At 47.6% G+C, this 22,695-nt stretch overlaps 1 protein-coding gene across 2 annotated transcripts in view; it reads left to right on the plus strand.

Annotated features, from left to right (window-relative positions):
- Nucleotides 1-21,952, plus strand: part of AKT2 (AKT serine/threonine kinase 2) — a 37,076-nt gene extending 15,124 nt beyond the window's left edge. For both annotated transcript variants that reach the window (XM_069746770.1, XM_069746771.1), the window contains exons 3-14: nt 3,137-3,271; nt 3,348-3,459; nt 3,692-3,851; nt 4,559-4,690; nt 12,737-12,802; nt 12,881-12,949; nt 16,268-16,390; nt 17,125-17,253; nt 17,604-17,818; nt 18,240-18,327; nt 19,589-19,691; nt 20,283-21,952. In XM_069746770.1, coding sequence (XP_069602871.1) covers nt 3,137-3,271; nt 3,348-3,459; nt 3,692-3,851; nt 4,559-4,690; nt 12,737-12,802; nt 12,881-12,949; nt 16,268-16,390; nt 17,125-17,253; nt 17,604-17,818; nt 18,240-18,327; nt 19,589-19,691; nt 20,283-20,362 — 1,412 coding nt within the window. In that variant the 3' untranslated portion in view covers nt 20,363-21,952. The remainder of the gene's footprint in view (nt 1-3,136; nt 3,272-3,347; nt 3,460-3,691; nt 3,852-4,558; nt 4,691-12,736; nt 12,803-12,880; nt 12,950-16,267; nt 16,391-17,124; nt 17,254-17,603; nt 17,819-18,239; nt 18,328-19,588; nt 19,692-20,282) is intronic.
- The last annotated feature ends 743 nt before the right edge of the window (nt 21,953-22,695 follow it).

Raw genomic sequence — 22,695 nt, forward strand, 5'->3', positions numbered from 1 at the left:
CTCTACTGCAGGGGGGAGGTAGCTGGTGGAGGAGCAGTGGGCGCTCTGCCGCGGGAGCTGGTGCCTGAGTTGGGGCTCTCTGCCGCAGGGGCGGGAGCTGGTGCCTGAGTTGGGGCTCTCTGCCGCAGGGGCGGGAGCTGGTGCCTGAGTTGGGGCGCTCTGCCGCAGGGGCGGAAGCTGGTACTCCAAGAGGCTTTCTGCCGCAGGGGCGGGAGCTGGTGGAGTTACAGGAGCCAGCGGAGGAGTGGGGGAGCTCCGCTGCGGGAGCAGGCGAAGGAGCGGCAGCGCTCTACTGCAGGGGGGAGGTAGCTGGTGGAGGAGCAGTGGGCGCTCTGCCGCGGGAGCTGGTGCCTGAGTTGGGGCACTCTGCCGCAGGGGCGGGAGCTGTTGGCGGAGCGGGGGCGCTCTGCCACAGGGGTGGGAGCTGGTGGCGGAGTTGGGGCGCTCTGCCGCAGGGGCGGGAGCTGTTGGTGGAGCGGGGGCGCTCTGCCGCAGGGGTGGGAGCTGGTGGCGGAGTTGGGGCGCTCTGCCGCAGGGGCGGGAGCTGGTGGCGGAGTTGGGGCGCTCTGCCGCAGGGGCGGGAGCTGGTGGCGGAGTTGGGGCGCTCTGCCGCAGGGGTGGGAGCTGGTGGCGGAGTTGGGGCGCTCTGCCGCAGGGGCGGGAGCTGGTGGCGGAGTTGGGGCGCTCTGCCGCAGGGGCGGGAGCTGGTGGCGGAGTTGGGGCGCTCTAACGCAGGGGCGGGAGCTGGTGGCGGAGCGGTGCTTTGACACTTGTTGGTGCACTGGACAGGATCTGGTACCTTTTTGGCGATGAATTTACGACGGTCAGGACGGTAGAACGGTTTGTGCATATTCCAAACAGCCGGACGCTGTTGGTTGCCTTCCACATAAGGTGTGAGCAGCGCCAACATGTGCAGCATGGGTCTCACTTTTAGACTACAAGAAAAGCGCACGAATGCATGAAACTGTGCAGCAATAAGTGCAGCATGGACGCCTGGCTCATAGCGCAGGGACGTGGCCACTGTGCAGACGAGCCGCCTGTAGGTAGAGCTGCGCACCAAGTCCCTGCCTGACATGTAGCTGGTAATATTAGCTCCTCTCTGATTAGAAGCTATTTCTGGAACGTTGTGTTGAATTACCTTGAGTAACATTAACCTTTTCCCTACATGAGGCGCGAGTCTACCTGAAATACAGCTTCAAGGCGAAAGTAGAAGGCAAAAAAAAACAAAACAAACCTAGATGCAAGCATGTATGTGAATATTTCAGGAGCCGACCATAGCTTGCATGCAGCTGATTCGTCCAGAACGTATAGTTGTTATGGCCACCCTTCTGTGCATTTATCATCCGCGGTAATGAGTGGCGTTACACGGCCGGGATAAGTCGTCGGCGCAGAGATGAGCGTGTGCCGACCTTTGCTCTGTTGCACGCTGTGTGTTGCTGCCTTCATCCCGGGGTCGGGTTATTACTACTCGGTATCTTGCCGCATTGAGCTGAGTGAGTGACGTGCGGCTTTATAGTATGGCCGTCTGCCAATAACCGGTTTATATTACTGGAAGTAATGGCGCAGAGACGCATCGTGGTTATTTTCACTTCACTCTTCGGTGGTTACGACTGCCTTAAGGTGACACTAAAGTGTAGGCAGCAAAATACACAAAAAAAAATACAGAAGTATGCTAGAAATACTTTCCTTGGCTTCCTGGTTAGACAGCAGAGAACAATTTTATATTTGTTTACTATGTACAGTGCTGGTGTGTATATAAAAAGTCTACACACCCCTGTTAATTCCAGGCTTTTGTCTTGAAAATAAAAATGTTATGTCCTCCATAATCTGTGCAATTCAATTGAAATGCAAACTGAAATCTTTTTAGATGGAAAAGAAACACAACATCTGCAAAGAGTTTGTATGTTCTCTCCGTGTTTGCGTGGGTTTCCTCCGGGCACTCCGGTTTCCTCCCACATTCCAAAGACATACTGATAGGGAATTTAGATTGTGAGCCCCATCGTGGACAGTGATGATGATGTGTGAAAAAATGTAAAGCGCTGCGGAATATGTTAGCGCTATATAAAAAATAAAGATTATTATTAAAACTAAAATGTAGTAATTGCTTAAATTTGCACACCCTTTAATCTAATACTTTAAGTCCACTGTGAATTTCTGGCAACATTCATTCTTTTTGGGTAGTAGTAAGTCAGTACGGCACATCTAGAATTGCCAATTTTTGCCCCCCTCTTCCTTGTTAGTAGCTGCAAATCTGTCAGATAGCAGGGACATCTCATGTGTACAGCGCCCTCTTCAGGTCACACTCAAATTTCAATTGGATTCCGGTCTGGGATCTGTCTGGGCTATTCTACAATTTCATTTTTCTTGTGAACCAAAAGCCCCAAAGCATTATGCTACTTCCACCATGCATCACTGTGGGTATGGTGTTATCATGGTGATGCACATTGTTGACTTTATGCCAAACATGCCTCCTGGAATTATGGCCAAAAAGTTCAATCTTGCTCTCATTAGACCATATCATGATTTTTTTCCTACATGCTCGTGGCACACACGTGATGTATGTTTTGGCAAAATATAGCTGGGCTTGATGGTTTTTCTTTGTAAGAAAAGCCTTCTGTCCTGCTAACCCACCCCAATAGCCAGACATATAAAGAATACGTGAGATGGTTGTCACTTGCAGTACGCAGACAATACTCGCCAGAAATTCCTGCATCTCCTTTAATGCGGGGTTGGCCTCTTTTGCATCCTCCCAGACCAATGTTTCTTTTCATCAGTCTTTTTAATGCCCTGTTCTAGGTGATTGTCACTTTAAGTCAAATTTAAGCCACTTGCTGCACCATGATATATCTGACTTGGAAACTTTTTAACCCATCTCCTGACTGATGAGGTTTAACAATGAGATCCCTTTGCTGTGTTGTAAGCTGTTTGTTAACAATACTTTTTTTTTTTTCTGTAAAACGCAACTAAGAAAATGTCAGAAAAATCCTCTGAAGAACAACGTCTATATGGGGGTTAAGTAGAATCACTATAAATGGTGGCAACCATGTACTGACTACTAGTTGCCCATGAGATTAAATGTGGCTAATACTTTTTTGTGTGGTGACCTATGTTCATTTTTTTTTTTTTTCCCCTGTAGGTGAATACATAAAGACCTGGAGACCCAGGTATTTCCTCCTGAAGAGTGATGGCTCATTTATCGGCTATAAGGAGAAGCCGGACTCCTCCGAGCACAGCTTGGCTCTCCCTCCGCTCAATAACTTCACTGTAGGAGGTAAGTCCCAGAATCTATTAACCAGTATGTGACTGGACCTAAGCCAGCTACAATGGTAACGTCCCTTTCGTCACAGAATGTCAGCTTATGAAGACCGAAAAGCCTCGGCCCAACACCTTCGTGATCCGTTGTTTGCAGTGGACTACAGTCATCGAGCGCACCTTTAACGTGGACACCCCCGAAGAAAGGTACAAGGCCAAAAAAAATGAATCTTCCAGTGTTCGCTGACTCTCTTCAGATTACAAGCTCTGTCTTGGCCCTACACCTGAAGCATCTGCAATGGCGACGGAGTGATTGCCGATCGGAGAAAATTAAGAGCCTGAAGTTTTGGGGGTTTTCTTTTCATTTTTTGTGTGGCTTTTGTCAGTTTAGAAATGTTATGGTTTAACAATGAGCATCCGTCCAATTATTACTGCACAGGGAGGAGTGGATGAGGGCGATCCAAACCGTAGCCAACAGCCTGAAGAACGAGGAGAATGAAGAAGAGGAGGAGGCCATGGACATAAAGTGCGGTTCTCCCAGCGACACGCCGAGTACAGAAGAGATGGACATAGCAATTTCCAAGGGACGACCCAAAGTAGTAAGTGGCCGGTATAGACATGCGTCTTGTGGTTCTACAGTTTGTGCATGGGCCACATTTACTGTCGGACGCCTGGGGGGAAAAAAAAAAAAATGGGGGCTAAAAATCAATTTTGGAATTTGGCCTAATTACAAATTTTGCACTTTTTTTTTTTTTATTTAATCTGTGGTCAAATCAATGGAGAGGCGTTAAAAATAGATAAATAATGCCCATTGGACCATTAGACGCAGCTCCCTGACAAATTCTCAGTGAACTCCTTCTGCAGCCAGCAATAGCCGGTGTAAGGCCGGGATCACACATGCGAGAAACACGTCCGTGTCTCGCATGTGAAATCCAAGCTGTGGCGCCGGCACTCCAGAGCGGAGCGCGCGGCCGCATAGGAACACATGGAGCCGCACGCTCCGCTCCCAAGTGCCGACGCCAGAGCTTGGATTTCACACGGACACGGACGTGTTTCTCGCATGTGATCCCGGCCTAACACAGACTATATGAGGCAAACAGTGAGACGCTTCTAATCAAAACCCAATTCTAAAAAATTAATTTTAGCTAGAAAAAAAAGTCTGTACAGCTCTCCTCTATTCTAATAAATGTGACTAAACTGCAATACTAAATAAAGCCCGAAGACTAGAGTGGCGCTAGACCACCATCTTTGGTTTGAATGTTTTATTGGTTCTTAATTTTTCGTCTGTCTCATGATCGGTCTACAGACTATGAATGACTTTGACTATCTGAAGCTGCTGGGGAAAGGAACATTCGGAAAAGTCATCTTGGTTCGAGAAAAAGCATCAGGTCTTTACTACGCCATGAAGATTTTGCGGAAAGAGGTCATAATCGCTAAGGTTAGTGCGGCCGCTGCATAACCATTGTTATCTTCTGTAATCCCTAGGAAGTCTCCAGCGGTTCTGAGAAAATCTAGTTGGGTTTGGCCGGGGACTATAGCTGAAGGTAAGACTAGTCCAGCGCCACCTCTAGCCGGCTTCTCACAGCGCCACTCCCGGTAATCGATCGGTATGCTATGGGAGAGACCTGTCGGTCACCTGCGTCTGCGCTGGGAAAAGCCGGCTAGAGGCAGCATCGGACTAGTCAAGTCTCCAGCTATGGTTCCCGGCCAGATCCTGACCCGCCGCCGCCGTGATTACTTATTAAACCCTACCTAATTTTAATATCTCTAACTGCCTGCCGACCCCGTAAGTCGCTAAGCATGCCAATTTCCTATTTCCATCGATGATGAAATACCTTCACTTTCGCTTCCATATGATTGTTCTGTTTTACAGCTCATGGGGGGGAAAAAAAGATGAATGAATATAGAAGACTCAGAATGAGATCCATATTCTTTTCCATGAGTGTAACCAGGGCTGTGGGAGTGGGTAAGCCAAACCTCCGACTCCTCAATTTCCCTGACTTCCGACTCCTCAGCCCTGGTCACTTCTGAGCCTGTGCATAAAGTGCAGCACAGATTCATCATCTCAGCTAAAAGCCGAGATCCTGAGATCAGGAACAGAGCAGACATTTATAGGACATTTTGTAACTATACCAAATTATGAGAAACATTTACAGCACATCCTGCATTGAACTACTCTACCCAATTTCTCTATCGCCTTTCATTGGGGGACACAGGAACCATGGGTGTATGCTGCTGCCACTAGGAGGCTGACACTATGCAAATAAAAAGTTAGCTCCTCCTCTGCAGTATACACCCTACCGACAGGAAGTAGGATATTCAGTTTAGCTTAGTGTCAGTAGGAGGTGGACACGGGTCTTTCATTAGACCCTTATCTACCTCAATGTGCGTCGTTTCCTTTCAGGTTTTTCCGGAGGGATGCAGGGTGAACAGTCACACCTGTAGTCCCACAATGTGGACTATGAGTACGGCGTGTACTGCCACCCCGTATCCTCATAGATCCCTCACCAGGACCAAGATCCTAGCACACAAGCGTGCTTAGAAGTCCGGTCCTGGCTCCGTCCCCCACCCACTCGCCCACCAGAGCCTGTCGGTCGGAGGAGACGAGGACGTCCATCAGCTCCGTGGACGTCTCATTCCTTCCAGGTTAGTACCGGCGGGGGATGTTTAGGTGAGTATTTTCCCTCCCCACCCTGTGGCTTCCCTGGATCCTAAAAAGGGGGTTCCTATTTAGGGGTTTTCTGATGCGAATCGCATCTCTTTTCATCCGTGGATGCGGCCTCCCTGTCCCCTGTTCCGGCGCGGCTGCCTTTACGGAACACCGCGCCGCTTCTTGTCCGGGCACGCTATCTGCGTGGCCGTGCTCAGGGGGGGACATTCCCGCCTCGGGTCCTGCAGGCTTCCCCCCCCCCGCCCTCTATCCAGCCCCAGCTTTAGCGCGGCCCTCAGTGGCTCCCCTGCTCCGGCCGCTGTATGCGGCCGTTCATTTCCTTTCAGCGCGGCGGCTTACCAGCCGCCGCATCGCTGCGGCTTCCCTGCTCCGGCCGCTGTATGCGGCTGTTCATTTCTTTTCAGCACGGCCGCCGCATCGCTAATCGGGCCCCCTGCAGCTGCGTCCCTCTGGCCGCTTACAGTGCCGCGCATCCTCCCTCAGCGTGGCGGCTTGCCAGACCGCCTCACCGCTTTGGACCGGCGGCTGCGCTACTCCCGCCGCTGTAGGCGGCCGCTCACCTATCGCTTTCTGCGGCGCACTGTTCACCGCTGCGGCCCTTCCATGCCGGCACCGATCGCTAATTTAGGCCCCGGCTTCTGCCTGGGCCTACTTCCGGTGCCGGACTCCGCCCCCTTTCTTCTCTCATCGGGCGGGCTTTTCTCCCGCCCGACATTTTCACTGCGGCCCGCCTTCTCTCCGCCCACTGGCGCCATCTTGGGACTCCTTTACATGCACCTCTCATCCGTCGCCACATCTCAGGAGCCCATACCGCGGTCACATCCGCAGATCGGTCCAATTTGCGGCAGGAGCTCATATCACCCTCCTGCCTAAAAGACGACTTCTTACCGGAGGCCCATCCTATCAAGCCGAACAGCGTCCTCCGGATCCCGTTTTTCGTCTACCGTGAGTAGTTCTGCTCTGCAGACCGACACTCCCCTCTGCCCCCACCCCCCCCTGCCCTCTATCCACTCGGGCAAAAAAGGGGGCCATTTTCGTCTTCCTACTCCTGCAGCAACCCGATTGTGCCCACCGCCCAGGATCCCCCAGCCGATCCGCCCGAGAGTGATTCCCCAGTCCCAGGCTGGGCCTCCTCTCCGTCTCAATCGGTGGCCAATCTAACACGGGTGTCTCAACCCTGGTGTCCGTGCTGGATCGGTTACCCCTGCAGACCCCCGCAGTAGCCACCGGGTCGCTGAAAGCTCCGTCCGAGCCCTCCAAGGCTAGCTGAAAAAGGTCCAGACAGGAATGCCAGTCTGAGTCCTCTTCTCGCTCCATCTCGACACTCGGTCCTCCTCTGCAGTCGGCGTCCTCCCGATCCTCCTCCCTTGAGTCAGGCGAGGCATTCTCTGATACGCCTTCGGAGGATAATTTGCGGCCGGATTCGAACCAAATCGCTAACATGAGGGATATGGTTCAAAGCCTCATTGGAGCGACCAATCAGACCTGTGGCATCAAAGATTCCTCTACGAAACCCGCAGATCAGGCGGTTTCGTTTAGACGGTCCAAGCTACCTCCCAAGGTATTTGCTCCTCATCCTGAATTCAAGGAGCTTCTGTCCAGAGAAAGAGCGAATTCGACCAGACGTTCTCAAAGAGACAGTCTTGGAGTCTCATATCTCTTTCCTCCGGATCTCATTGCCAACCGGAATGAGAGGCGTTAGAGAACGACCTCTCCCCCTGTGGATCCGTCGGCTGCTAAACTTGCCACCAACACAGTCCTTACGCTGTCCGGTGGGCGGCTCTGAAAGATTCCATCGATAGGATCATGGAATCCTTCGTGAAGTCGGCTCTCAAAACTGCCGAATCATCCCAATGCCCAGCTTGGGCTTCCACTTGGGTTTCGAAGTCTGTATCCGAGGGGCTAAACAACTCCGTTGGGGCATTCAAGCTGGAGCTCCATCAGGTCGGCTGGCGGAACTTGCCTCCCAGATTTCTCACGCCGGGGAATAATTTGTGCCCTGGACGTCGCGTCTTCTGCCGCACAGGCGTCCAGTAATGTTGTTGCCAGCTGTCGCACTGTTTGGCTCAAGAGTCATCAAAGAAGTCCCTTACGAGCCTGCCTTTTCAGGGTTCACGTCGTCTTCGGTTCCAAGCTGGACCAAATTTATTAAGGACGACACTGGCGGCACCAGTCCCCTTCTCCAGACCTCGCCTACTTCCCCTTAGGCAGCTACTTCGGTCTTTTTGACCTTTTTCGTAGTTTTGCGGCATCAGATTCCTCTTCGCAACAGCAGAGGCCTCTGGCACGTTAGATAGAAGAAGGTATTCTTCGACTCACTCTTTCCTGGCGTGCCTGCTACTCCTAAGGTGGATTCTCCAGGTCCAGGACTGGAAGTTCCACCTAGGCATGACCCACGACTAGGCCCCAGCCCGTTTCTCAGACCGGGCAACCGTCTCCTGTTCCTCAGGGACGTCTGGGTCTCCTCAGTAGAGGGCGCATGGGCCAGGGCACTTGTATCCTCTAGATACAAAATCTTCATTTCACGGTCCTGGGATCGTTTTCTTCAAATCCCAACCTCCAAGAGACCCCGCTCTAGTCCCGGGTTTCTTTACAGCCATTGTTTCCCTCCTTAAATCTGGGGTAAACGTTCCCGTCCCAGAACAGGAATGGTTCATCGGTTCACAGGCTTCTCTTCGAATCTTTCTGTACTGACAGAGGACAGCAAGGTTCGTCCCAGTCCGGATTTCCATTTGCTGTACAGGAAGTTTCGTCGGAGACACTTCAGGATGATATTCCCTCGTTCAGTAATCACTTTCATGGGGGCTCAGGAATTTCGGTTTCAGGCTCCCGAAAGTCTATCCATCTTTTCCGACATTCTAACCGTTGCGGGTGGCTCATCAACAGGAAGAAGTTCCGTCTTGTTCAGCGTCTCGTATCTCTGGGCATGTTCTTCGACACTTGTCGGACCAGAGTCTTCCTTCCCGAGGACAGGATATCCCTCCTTTGTCAGGAAGTTCGCTTGCTCCAGGGTTCTCGGCCCTAAGGAGGTTTGGTTGCAACATCGGAAGCAGTTTGCCCTTCGCCCGTTTCTTTCAAGATTTCTTCAGCAGGCTATTTTATCGCAGGGTACAGGTCTGTCTTCTCCCTGCATCGCCTGATCCGGCTTTCTCCCAGGTCAAATGGTTCCTCGACTGGTGGCCGAGGTCACTTCTCTTATCCCAGAGTAGATCCTTCACAGCATATCCTTCCTTCCAGTTCCCTGGCAGGTGGTGACGACGGACGCCCGTCCGCTCGCGGAGGCACGGGGCTTTGTCTCCTGTTCTTTCAGGGTTGTTGGTCGGTGCAGGAGCCTCCTTTGCCGATCAATGTCCTCGAGTCCCGGATCATCTTTTCTGTCTTTCCTTCACTGGGTAAGGATTCTCAGCAGCCTGCCAATTCGAATCCAGACAGACAATGACACAGCAGTGCATATGTCTACCACCAGGGGTGGACTCGGCGTTCGCTGGCCTCGGCCGAGATTCCAGGACCCTCCTTTGGACAGAGGCAACGGTCCTGGTGAGCTCCGCAGTGCATGTCCCCGGCGTGGACATTTAGGCCGCCGACTTCCTCGGCCGCAAGGGCCTCGCGGCAGGGGAATGGTACTTCAGGAGGTTTCCTATCGGATTGCTCTTCGATGGGGGACTCCAGAGGTGGACCTCATGGCGTCCCCATTGAACAGGAGGTCCCTCGGGTCGGCCCAGGGTCTCCCGTGATCCTCTCAGTGGTGTTGTCTCTCTGGCCATTCCTCGGTCGCAGTTCGGGCTCCCCTATCGGTTCCCACGCCTTCCCTTGCTTTCCAAGCTGTCGAAAAAGATCAAGGCTGGATGGGTGCCGGTCATTCTGATCGTCCCGGATTGGCCAAGGAGGTCTTGGTTTGCAGACATCGCCAATCTTCCGCGGACACCCCTGGTGTCTTCCGGGCGGACCCGATCTGCTGTCTCGGGGTCCGATCTGCCACCCGAATTATCGGTCGCTCAGTTTAACGGCGTGGCTGTGGACTCCACAGTTCTAAGAGCGACGGCCTTTCGGCCCAGATGAGTCACTCTATAATCCAGGCTGGGAAGCCTTTGTCTTCTTCCAGGATCTACTATCGTACCTGGAAGGCTTACTTTCGTTGATGCGAGTCCAACCACTTTTCACCTATGTCCTTTTTCCCTGCCTTCCATTTGGTTTTCCTTCAGGCAGGGCTGGATTCGGGCTTCGCTCTTAGTTCCCTAAAGGACCAGGTTCCTGCGCTCTTCTTCCCTTTCAGAAGACGTTATCTTCTCAGCCACAGGTTAAGACCTCCCTTCAAGGAGTAGCCCACGCTGTCCCTCCGTACAGGGCCTCTGTGGATTCATGGGATTTATAGGTTGGATTGGTTGTGCTTAGGGGTTCCCCCCTTTGAGCCTCTCAGGGAGTTTTCCCTGTCAGTTCTATCTCGGAAGGTGACTTTTCTCAGGTCCATCTTTTTGATCCGCCGCGTTTTTGAGTTGGCGGCCGCTTCTTGCCGACCTCCTTTTTTGATTTTAAACCAGGACAAGGTGGTCCCAGGCCTCTGCCTTCCTTCCTTTCTCGAGGTGGTTTTTCATCTTTCCACCTCAACGAGGACATCGTTATACCTTTCCTTTTGTCCAGCTCCGATTCATCCTCTGGAGTGATCGTTGAACAGGCTGGGCCTCGTCAGGGCAGTGAGGATCTCCCTGGCTAGCACAGCCGTTTTCCGAAAGATGGATTCTCTTTTCGCCATCCCTGATGGCGTGCGTAGAGGCCTGCCGACTTCCAAGGCGACTATTGCTCGCTCTATCAGATCGGCAATGGCGACTATTGCTCGCTCTATCAGATCGGCAATTTTGGAAGCTTTACCGGGTCAAGAACAAGAGTGCCCCCTCCTGAGATAAAGGCTCACTCTACCCGGGCAGTCGGCGCTTCCAGTGCGGTACGTCACGGGGTTATCGCTGACGGCTTTGCAAGCGGCACCTGGTCTTCCATCCACACGTTTCGCCGAACTACGGCGGACTCCAGCCTGGGCCGAAGGATCCTGCAGGCGGCAGTGGTGAGTCCTCGGAAATGATGGAAGTCGGTTTTTCCCACCCCAGGGACTGCTTTGGGACGTCCCATGGTTCCTGTGTCCCCCAATGAAAGGCGATAGAGAAAACAGGATTTTTGGTTGCTTACCGTAAAATCTGTTTCTCGGAGCCTTCATTGGGGGACACAGCACCCTCCCAAGTTGAACAGCTCTGTTTACTGTATACTTTTGAGTTCTTTGAACACTCTTCGAGTGTTTGAAACTGTTAATCTATGGAGCGCCGTAGAATTTGTTGGCGCTATGTGAATAAAGTTTATTATTATTATTCCTCTTTTACACGTTGCTTCTCCTACTGCTTTCTCACTAACTGAATATCCTACTTCCAGTCGGTGGGGTGTACACTGCAGAGGAGGAGCTAACTTTTTATTTGCATAGTGTCAGCCTCCTAGTGGCAGCAGCATACACCCATGGTTCCTGTGTCCCCCAATGAAGGCTCCGAGAAACAGATTTTACGGTAAGCAACCAAAAATCCTGTTTTATGATGTTTTAGGAGTCTGTCGGTCCAATTTATACTGATACAGACTCCACAGCCCTGGCTGAAACACAAAGCAATCATATGGAAACACAGGATTTCTGTAGAATAAAGAGGTTTCCTTATTAGTTGGAATTGGAAGACAGTCTGCTCAGGAAAACTCTGCAATTAGGATATCGGATTCAGTATAAATACTTGGTGTCAGATTGCTGTATACATTCCTAATAAGATCACTGTTTTCATCAGTGTAATTTTATGCCTTTAAATCTTTTTTGCATCCTACTTTATTGACTTATCTCCTATTAATGAACCTTAATAGAAAAGATAAACTGCTGCTCAGCATTGAGCGCTGCTTTTGTCTTTTAAAGATCTATTCCTACTCATGTCGATTATGTAATTACCTCTGATCAAACTCTGAGTGTCGGCACAGTGTGATCTGATTCTGACAAGATGGGTCAAAAAAAATTTCCATTCTCTCATTCCATGGAAATTGAACTGCACTCAGATGTCATTTGAGTGCAGTCTGATACTTTTCACGCACTCATTAACTTACATGGCTGAATGCTATCTGAATATCGGATTAAACTCAGGCATGCAGTTATTATTCACTTTTTATTTTTTCATTTTTTCTATTTATTTTATTAGAATAAAAAACGAAGAATAATTTTGCATTGATTTTTCATTTATTTATTTTTTTTATTTCCCTCTCTCCAAGGGCAAAATTTGACATGTGCACGGCTCTACCCAAAACGTAACATCAGATCACACTCAGACCAATAATGCGGCCATCTGCACGAGCCCTTGGAATTGGCCACCAGACAGTATTAGATTGATGGGGGTCAATGCTTGACATTAGTAGCTGAACTAGATTGGGGTAAAATGGCCGCTACATCCTATGGGCTACGTGTATATAGCATACTTCTGATCGGTAGAGCATTGCTCCGCCACCAATGTGTTGATATCCTTTCCGAACGATAGTTTAATTCTGAACTTAATTAGTTTTTCACTTCTTTTTTTTTTTTTTTTTTTTTTCTCCTATTCTTTTCTCTGTTGGAAAGTTCCTAATTTTCTTTCATACTTTGGAGGGCAAAAAATAACGAGGCTTCAGCATAATTTTGTCTAACAGGGAGGCCGCAGTATATGCTCTTTCTTATAACACAGAACATAAATCTAAATAGTGATGGATTATAATGTCCCGCCGCACAACGGTGCACGGTGCGTCCGGTGTAAGCATTTTCTGTTGTGGTTTCAGGATGAAGTTGCTCACACCGTTACAGAGAGCAGAGTCTTGCAGAACACAAGGCATCCCTTTTTAACGGTGCGTATCTTGTCACGATGTATGTTTGGTTGCAGGGGTAACGTGCGAATCTCCCTACTATATTTCGTCTTTCTCTAGGCTTTGAAATATGCGTTCCAGACAAGTGACCGGCTCTGCTTCGTTATGGAGTATGCTAACGGAGGAGAGGTGAGTTGATGTGTTTTGTTCCTGGCGTATAAGGATGCTGATGTGTCTACATTTAGTACCATATACAGGTCCTTCTCAAAAAATTAGCATATAGTGTTAAATTTCATTATTTACCATAATGTAATGATTACAATTAAACTTTCATATATTATAGATTCATTATCCACCAACTGAAATTTGTCAGGTCTTTTATTGTTTTAATACTGATGATTTTGGCATACAACTCCTGATAACCCAAAAAACCTGTCTCAATAAATTAGCATATTTCACCCATCCAATCAAATAAAAGTGTTTTTTAATAACAAACAAAAAAACCATCAAATAATAATGTTCAGTTATGCACTCAATACTTAGTCGGGAATCCTTTGGCAGAAAGGACTGCTTCAATGCGGCGTGGCATGGAGGCAATCAGCCTGTGACACTGCTGAGATGTTATGGAGGCCCAGGATGCTTCAATAGCGACCTTAAGCTCATCCAGAGTGTTGGGTCTTGTGTCTCTCAACTTTCTCTTCACAATATCCCACAGATTCTCTATGGGGTTCAGGTCAGGAGAGTTGGCAGGCCAATTGAGCACAGTAATACCATGGTCAGTAAACCATTTACCAGTGGTTTTGGCACTGTGAGCAGGTGCCAGGTCGTGCTGAAAAATGAAATCTTCATCTCCATAAAGCATTTCAGCCGATGGAAGCATGAAGTGCTCCAAAATCTCCTGATAGCTAGCTGCATTGACCCTGCCCTTGATGAAACACAGTGGACCAACACCAGCAGCTGACATGGCACCCCACACCATCACTGACTGTGGGTACTTGACACTGGACTTCAGGCATTTTGGCATTTCCTTCTCCCCAGTCTTCCTCCAGACTCTGGCACCTTGATTTCCGAATGACATGCAAAATTTGCTTTCATCAGAAAAAAGTACTTGGGACCACTTAGCAACAGTCCAGTGCTGCTTCTCTGTAGCCCAGGTCAGGCGCCTCTGCCGCTGTTTATGGTTCAAAAGTGGCGTTACCTGGGGAATGCGGCACCTGTAGCCCATTTCCTGCACACGCCTGTGCACTGTGGCTCTGGATGTTTCCACACCAGACTCAGTCCACTGCTTCCTCAGGTTCCCCAAGGTCTGGAATCGGTCCTTCTCCACAATCTTCCTCAGGGTCCGGTCTCCTCTTCTCGTTGTACAGCGTTTTCTGCCACATTGTTTCCTTCCAACAGACTTACCATTGAGGTGCCTTGATACAGCACTCTGGGAACAGCCTATTTGTTGAGAAATTTCTTTCTGGGTCTTACCCTCTTGCTTGAGGGTGTCAATGATGGCCTTCTTGACATCTGTCAGGTCGCTAGTCTTAAGGCCCCTTCACATTTAGCGACGCTGCAGCGATACCGACAACGATCCGGATCGCTGCAGCGTCGCTGTTTGGTCGCTGGAGAGCTGTCACACAGACCGCTCTCCAGCGACCAACGATGCCGGTAACCAGGGTAAACATCGGGTAACTAAGCGCAGGGCCGCGCTTAGTAACCCGATGTTTACCCTGGTTACCATCCTAAAAGTAAAAAAAAACAAACACTAGATACTTACCTACCGCTGTCTGTCCTCCAGCGCTGCGCTCTGCTTCTCTGGTCTCCTCCTGTACTGTCTGGGAGCCGGAAAGCAGAGCGGTGACGTCACCGCTCTGCTTTCCGGCTCACAGCCAGTACAGGAGGAGTGCAGAGCACAGCGCTGGAGGACAGACAGCGTTAGGTAAGTATCTAGTGTTTGTTGTTTTTTTACTTTTAGCATGGTAACCAGGGTAAACATCGGGTTACTAAGCGTGGCCCTGCGCTTAGTTACCCGATGTTTACCCTGGTTACCAGTGAAGACATCGCTGGATCGGTGTCACACACGCCGATCCAGCGATGTCTCCAGGGAGTCCAGCGACAAAATAAAGTTCTGGACTTTATTCAGCGACCAACGATCTCCCAGCAGAGGCCTGATCGTTGGTCGCTGTCACACATAACGATTTCATTAACGATAACGTTACTACGTCACAAATAGCAACGATATCGTTAACAATATCGTTATGTGTGAAGGTACCTTTACCCATGATGGGGGTTTTGAGTAATGAACCAGGCAGGGAGTTTATGAAAGCCTCAGGTATCTTTTGCATGTGTTTAGAGTTAATTAGTTGATTCAGAAGATTAGGGTAATAGGTCGTTTAGAGAACCTTTTCTTGATATGCTAATTTATTGAGACAGGTTTTTTGGGTTATCAGGAGTTGTATGCCAAAATCATCAGTATTAAAACAATAAAAGACCTGACAAATTTCAGTTGGTGGATAATGAATCTATAATATATGAAAGTTTAATTGTAATCATTACATTATGGTAAATAATGAAATTTAACACTATATGCTAATTTTTTGAGAAGGACCTGTATACTTGTGTATAAGTCGACCCGAGTATAAGCCGAGGCACTTAATTTTGCCTCGAAAAACTGGGATTACTTATTGACTCAAGTATAAGCCAGGTATGCATTGTCCCCTAATCCCTTTCTGATATGCATGGTTCCTCATCCTTGACTGCATGGCTCTTTATCCCCATCCTTGTCTGCATGGCTTCTTATTCCCATCCTTACATAAACGGCTCTTTATCCCCATCTTTGTCTGCGTTGCTCCTTTTTCCCCATCCTTGTCTGCGTGGCTTCTTATCCCCATCTTTGTCTGCGTTGCTCCTTTTTCCCCATCCTTGTCTGCGTGGCTTCTTATCCCCATCCTTGTCTGCGTGGCTTCTTATCCCCATCCTTGTCGGCGTGGCTCTTTATTCCCATCCTTGTATGTATGGCCCCCATGAGAAAAGCATTACAAAAAAACATCCTATTTACCTTTCCTGCGTGCCCTCCATCATCTCTCTGGCTTCCAGCAGCTCCTGCTGACTGATGATCACATGTCCCTGCTCATTTAAGGATTAAGGTAATGAATATTCACCTCTCTCCAGCCTATGGGAGTGGAGAGAGGTGAATATTCATTACCTTAAAGAATGGGCACCTGTTAGAGCCCGGCAGCTGCTGGAAGCCGCGGCTGTAACTGTGTGCATGCTCCCCCGCCATAAACTGGGACAATGACTCGTGTATAAGCCAAGGGAGGGGGGGGGGGGGGGGGAAGATGGCATTATCAGCACAAAAAAAGTGCTGAAATACTCTCCTCTGTATATATGGTAAGTTGTTAGTACATGACACGTTTAATAATGAGAATATATAAAAATTTCCCATCGGTCAGTAAGATGGTTCAGAACAAATGTTCCTCCATTATATGCAGCAGTGCTGAGTTTGGGCTTTTGTCTCAACAGCTGTTCTTTCACCTGTCTCGGGAACGTGTCTTCACGGAAGACCGAGCGCGGTTTTATGGTGCAGAGATTGTGTCCGCCCTGGAATATCTCCACTCCAGGAACGTCGTGTACCGTGACATAAAGGTAAGAAATCATCCTGATCGTGACCTCTCCTGTAGGCTTATTACCATGATCCATTAGATGCAGAAGTCCGTTCTTGAAGGGTATTTGCATCCTCTTGAATTTCAAGGGGTTTTCTGGGATATTACTTTAGTATTTTGCCCTAAGCGTGGGGCATCGGTCCCTGGCATCCCCAACAATTACAAGAATGAAACTTAAAATGCGGAAACTTTATCACAATTCACCACATGAGATTTTAAGAACTCAATTGAATGAGATTTTACAGATGCTGCAGAAAAACTATTATGTGGCAGGTTTGCAGAATCCTCAGCTTGCGGATTCTGCTATGGCAGGTTTCCCAGATTTTACTGCAGCAAGTTGGGAATATGCTGCAAAATACACATGCAGCGCATTCACATTGATTGGGTTGTGTGGACTTCTGCAAGCTTCCTCTGGGTGTGCCTGGCATTGCAGATGAGCTTCATCCAAGCTGCAGTTATCAGATCAGGCTGTATAGACAAAATCCCCTTCTTTCTGACGCAAAGGACGGATAGGACATCAGTCTTATATCCAGGAAAATGCCATTATAAGAACATGATTGGTGAGGACCATACGGCCTTTTCTTTAATACACAATTGTCTAAAACATGACTCGGGGACCCCTTTTGCTATGAAATTGAGCTTCTGTTCTGCTTTTTAAATTCTTTCTTTCTTTTTTTTTTTTTTCTTTCAATCGCTGATTCCTGGTCTATTCCGTAGTTGGAGAATCTCATGCTGGACAAAGACGGTCATGTCAAGATCACAGATTTTGGACTTTGCAAAGAGGGGATCACAGATGGTGCTACTATGAGGACATTTTGTGGCACCCCAGAGTACTTGGCTCCTGAGGTATGTCTTTGTTGAGGTCTCTTGTGACTAGAGATGAGTGAATACATTTGCAGAACCTTGGTCCAGCAGTCCGGTGTGGATTCTATGGACACTGCTTCCTACTTACCGGCATGGCCGACTCCTCTTTTTTGATCATCTGGCCTGGTGTGAAGTCTTATGTGCGTCACACCGCAACAATGATGTCGCGCCACACCGGCAAATCTAAGGAGGAACTGGGGATGCTGTCTGGTATCAGGGCCAAGGAACACTGACCTGGCCGCTGGACAAGGGTCCTGCAAACCTATTAGTTCATGTAGAATTGGCAGCAAATGTTCTCCTACCATCAAGTGATAAAAATGTCCCACCTTTAGGTGCTGGAAGACAACGATTATGGCCGAGCCGTGGATTGGTGGGGATTGGGAGTGGTGATGTATGAAATGATGTGCGGGCGACTACCCTTCTACAATCAGGACCATGAAAGACTATTTGAGCTTATCCTTATGGAAGAAATCCGCTTCCCTCGCACCCTAAGCCCCGAAGCAAAGTCTCTGCTCAGTGGTCTGCTGAAAAAGGATCCTAAACAAAGGCACGTGGTGCCCATATGTTGTGTACAGGCACAGGATGACTGACTTATATGGGCACCATGGGATGTTATGGTTACAGAGAAGTGATCTCTAAGCTAGAATGGATTATATTTGCATATTCCAACATAATTGCATCTCGCAGATTCTTTATAATGGAAGTTTGGAAATTTTCCCAGAATATTAAGTCACTTTTTCAGATTTTATTTTTTCCAGAAGTTTAAGAGTATTTTTTGCACATTTTGCTTAATTACTAAAAATTTTGCAGACAAAAATCCCAGCAAATCTATTGTACACACAGGTTTGATTGTTTGCAGTGCACTGGGAGATATCTGCTGCAAACATTGGTGTCATTGAAGTAAATGATATTCCCGACGTTCAGGATTTGACAGCAGTAGTTCTGATTTGTTGGTGTTCTGTCTTCAGACTTGGCGGTGGCCCCACTGATGCCCAAGAAGTGAAGGAACACCGGTTCTTTGCTCCTATTAACTGGCAAGATGTGAATCAGAGGAAGGTAAGTAACGTCCACATGGTCTCATTTCCATCTCTGAAAATCAAAAGGATGAGTTGTCTGGGATTATTAAAATGGGGTCCGCTTTTATAGTCGTTTTACTGCCTGGAAATGGCGCAGTTTGTCTGGAATCGCAGTAGTAGCTGCAATATCAGACCCAAGAGTTTTTGGGAAAGAAGCTGACTCATTTTAGGACTTAGTCCCCCATACACATTAGACTACTGTCCGCTGAGCCCGCCAATAAGGACAAATTAGGCTGGCAGTCTTAAGGCTACTTTCACACTAGCGTCGTACGACGCACGTCCCAATGCGTCGTTTTGGTGAATAAACGCATCCTGCAAAGTTGGCTGCAGGATGCGTTTTTCCCCATAGACTAACATTAGCAACGCATTGCTACACGTCGCAACTGTCGTGCGACAGTTGCGGCGTGTTGTGGTGGACCGTCGGAACAAAAAAGTTACATGTAACTTTTTTTGTGCGTCGTGTCTGCCATTTCCGACCGCATGTGCGGCCGGAACTCCGCCCCCTCCTCCCCGCAACTCATAATGGGGCAGCGGATGCGTTGTAGTAATGCATCTGATGCCCCCGTTCTGCTGCGTTGTCACAGGATGCGTCGGCCTGACGCACTGCGACACACCGACGCTAGTGTGAAAGTAGCCTAATGTGTATGGGGGTGCCGGACGACTAATAATTGGGGAATATGTTGATTGGGCATGGCTAATTTTTGGACAGGGGTTTGCTGGCAAATGCATCAGATGCTGGTTTTCTCGTAGAGATCACGAGTGTTGGGTCAAACAAGCGTTCCTGTATATAGGAGAGGTGACTCTTGGCCAAACGATGCTTCTGTCGACAGCCATCTAATGTGTATGGGTGCCATAAGGCCTCACAACTTGGGTAGCCGTCAGATGGTTGCTTGTTTTTCTGACAGCTGTGCCTAATAACTGCCCATACATGTGCACTCTTGGTTCTGCGGAGCGTGCATGTGCTCTCACTATGGACAAGTTAGTGGCTTATACCCTAGGCAAACATAGGGGTCAGCATGTTTAATCCCAGACTTTTATCATGCCAACATGACTGATCCTTCTTGCTGCCACAGTGGGAATGTTCCGTTTGGTAGGTGGATAGGCTGTTTCTAACATTGGTGCGGATTCTAGGAGCACAAATACAATCGGTCGCCTGCTCTGGGGAAACGTTGGTTACTTATGGGACTTGTTAATTCAGGATCTGCAGCCAAACTAATTGTTTCTTGTTTGTCTGTGTTTAGCTCACCCCACCCTTCAAGCCACAAGTCACCTCTGAAATCGACACCAGATATTTTGACGACGAATTTACAGCTCAGTCCATAACAGTAACTCCGCCAGACAGATGTAAGTAATCTGTGATGAATGCGCCATCCAAGTATATAAAGGAAATGTATGCATTCAGTTTGATCCTCTTCTGGTGCCAGATTACACCTTTTTAACTGTGCAGTGTCGGCGCCTACATCTGATGTGTATGTCCAGGAGAAACTTATTTAGCGCCTCTGATTATTTACATTAACGGCGCAAAAATGGATTAGATGCAGAAAATTCTCATTAGCGGACAACAAACTAATTGACCCCAATTTCATGTTCTGTTGCACTAAAAAGCAATTAAGATGTGTGGATGTAATGAATAAGATAAAAATTGCCATTTCATATTCCAGCATTTCCCCCTTTTACATTTTGGGACTCTTTCCGCAGCTGCATAAACCTCCTACCCCCCCCCCCCATTCGTTCTTTGCAAGGGATAATTTTTAGGCAAGCCTAAAAATAATCGTTCTCTGCAGCACATCTGGTGTAAACAGAACATGATCTTCCCTGCGCTGGCTTTCATCGGCACGTCTAAATAGGCCACTAAATATCTGATCAGTTTGAATGTAGCAATAACCGATCGTGCCGCACAAAATAAGGAGTGACTCTTGTATTTTTCTATTACAGATGATAACCTGGACGCCTTAGAATCTGACGAGCGCGCTCACTTTCCCCAGTTCTCGTACTCAGCCAGCATTCGGGAGTAACCTTCCAAGAGCCTTCACAGATGAAGAGAATGCTTAAAGACTTTCTACGGAAAGAAATCGGAGAAAACCGTGTCCCTTTTTCCCCGAAATGGGGGCAGTAACTATGTATTCACCTACCGTCCCCAAATCCTGAATAAAAGACTACATTTTTTTTTTTTTTTAAATTTGCTCAAAAAATATTTAAAAACAAACAAAAAAAAATGTCCCTATTTGCTTTACAATATGGACCGTCATCATGGATCGATAATTTCTTCATATCGTGTTTTTTTTATAATTGCCTTTTACTGCTGGGGCACAACCGGATTCTAAGCCATAGTGTTGATGAGACACAGGAAAGCCATCCCAAAAAGTCCTTAGCGGCTACTGCCTCCTACACCACCGGGGGATGCCCTCAGCCGCGAGCGTCGTCCTGCCCTCACAACGGTACCATGAATTTCGTAGGTGTGCTCCACGGGTCTCCCACTTGTGCATGTCGTGACAGGGGGAACATAGGTCTGTAAAGTGTCCAGACGGTTAAGTGGGGTCTAATGGTGCTCTCTTGCCACTTGGTCGGTACATGGAGCAAACATATTAATGTATTCAAACATTTCCCTGCACATACTTGTAATCACTCTCTCACCGTGTCCTGTTTGTCTGCAGATAACTTCATGGCCACCTGGCGGGGCTCTCGAGCACTGCCATCACTTATGATACTCAGTAATTAGGGTGTGTACACCTTTAACTATGGTGCATATGCCTTTCTGCTTTTTCACTAGCATGTAAGTGGCTTATTTTCAATAGCTGAATGTATTAAAAATTTCACACCGACCCACTCTCACCCCACCCTTCTAAAAAATAGAATGAAAACTAAAAGGAATTTCGGGTCAACAGCAATAATTTTATTTTTTAATTTTGTGTATAATGGTTGTATCCCTTTAAAAGTGTTTTTTTTTTTTTTTTTCCCCATGTTTGCACGGCCATACAGAAACATTGTGACAATTCATTCAATACAATGTGTCGAGAATCAAGCAAGCTCATTGGTGGAGAGCGTTGTCAGACCTAAGCCCCGCCTCTTCAACCTTAAGGAATGTACCATTCATCTGGAATCTCTAAAACCATGGGGGGAGGGGGGGAGAATTTCGTTCACTTAAGCGAGGATTGTCTTGTAAAGATTTGACTTTTTTTTTTCTCTTTGGGACCGGAGGAACAATGACTAAATTCTACCATTTCAAGAGCAATAATGAAATTCTTTAATTTGGCGAAAGATGAATTTGCTCTTAAGGGTTTCATATTAAAGGGGCAGTCCCATGTGCCGTTTAAAAAATGTTTTACTAATAGTTTATTTAATTTAGCTTGTGAATGTACTTTTTTTTTTTTTTTTTTTTTTTTTTTTTTCTGTTATGGGTGGGGAGGGAGGGTCATTTCTTTCTAAGTAATGCTTGTAGGTATATTTTCAAGAAATTAAAGAAAATGGAGCATATTGGAAAAATGTTAATGGTACCTGGGACTGACCCTTTAAACGCCATGCTGTATTTCGTGAATGTCTCTTATCTATGAAATATTTTTTTTTTTTTTTTTAGATATTTGAAATGAAAACCATACAATACTCAATATTGTGTCTGTCCTTTTTTTATTATTATTATTATTATTATTATTATTATTATTTTGGTGATTCAAAGGAAGGATTGTCTTAAAATGCGCCATTTTTATTTTATTCTCTTGAAAAATCTGTTCTGTCTTTACATGGACTAGTTTATATCAGTTCTGTGCAGTGTTTCCTTTGTGAGGGGGTGGTCTGAAAGAAAGTAAAAATAAAAGGGACACAGCTGCAATACCAATCACCAACTGTGGGTAAGAGTGGCGCTGTTTCTAGGAAATCAACTTTGAATTATTACAAAGTCCTGAGCCCTCATAGTTGGTTTCAGTTAATCATGGAGGAGAATGCTTGCTAGATTGTTGCTAGGTGTTTTTTTTTTTTTTTTTGGTGCAATGCAGAGTGAAAATCTGCTTCTAAATTCACATTAAAAAAATCTGCCTTTAAGATGTGTCAGGATGGAGTGTAAAATCTCCCTTAGACCCTTCAAGATGGGAACTACATGGTCGCCCCCTGTAAGAGCCACATCATCCATAGCTTGTTTGGTTTTGCAGCAATGTGCCATGGAATAGAGTAGGCAAAAAGCCCAGAGGGGGTGAACAAAACACCTCCAGGCTTGGCTGTTTTTGTATTTTTAAGCAATTTCTGCATCCTCTATTAGGCCGGTTTCACACGTCAGTGTCTCCGGTACGTGAGGTGACAGTTTCCTCACGTACTGGAGACACTGACTCACGTAGACACATTAAAATCCCCCCTCGTG

This window comes from Ranitomeya imitator, chromosome 2 (assembly GCF_032444005.1).
Source record: "Ranitomeya imitator isolate aRanImi1 chromosome 2, aRanImi1.pri, whole genome shotgun sequence".
Taxonomy (NCBI): Eukaryota; Metazoa; Chordata; class Amphibia; order Anura; family Dendrobatidae; genus Ranitomeya; species Ranitomeya imitator.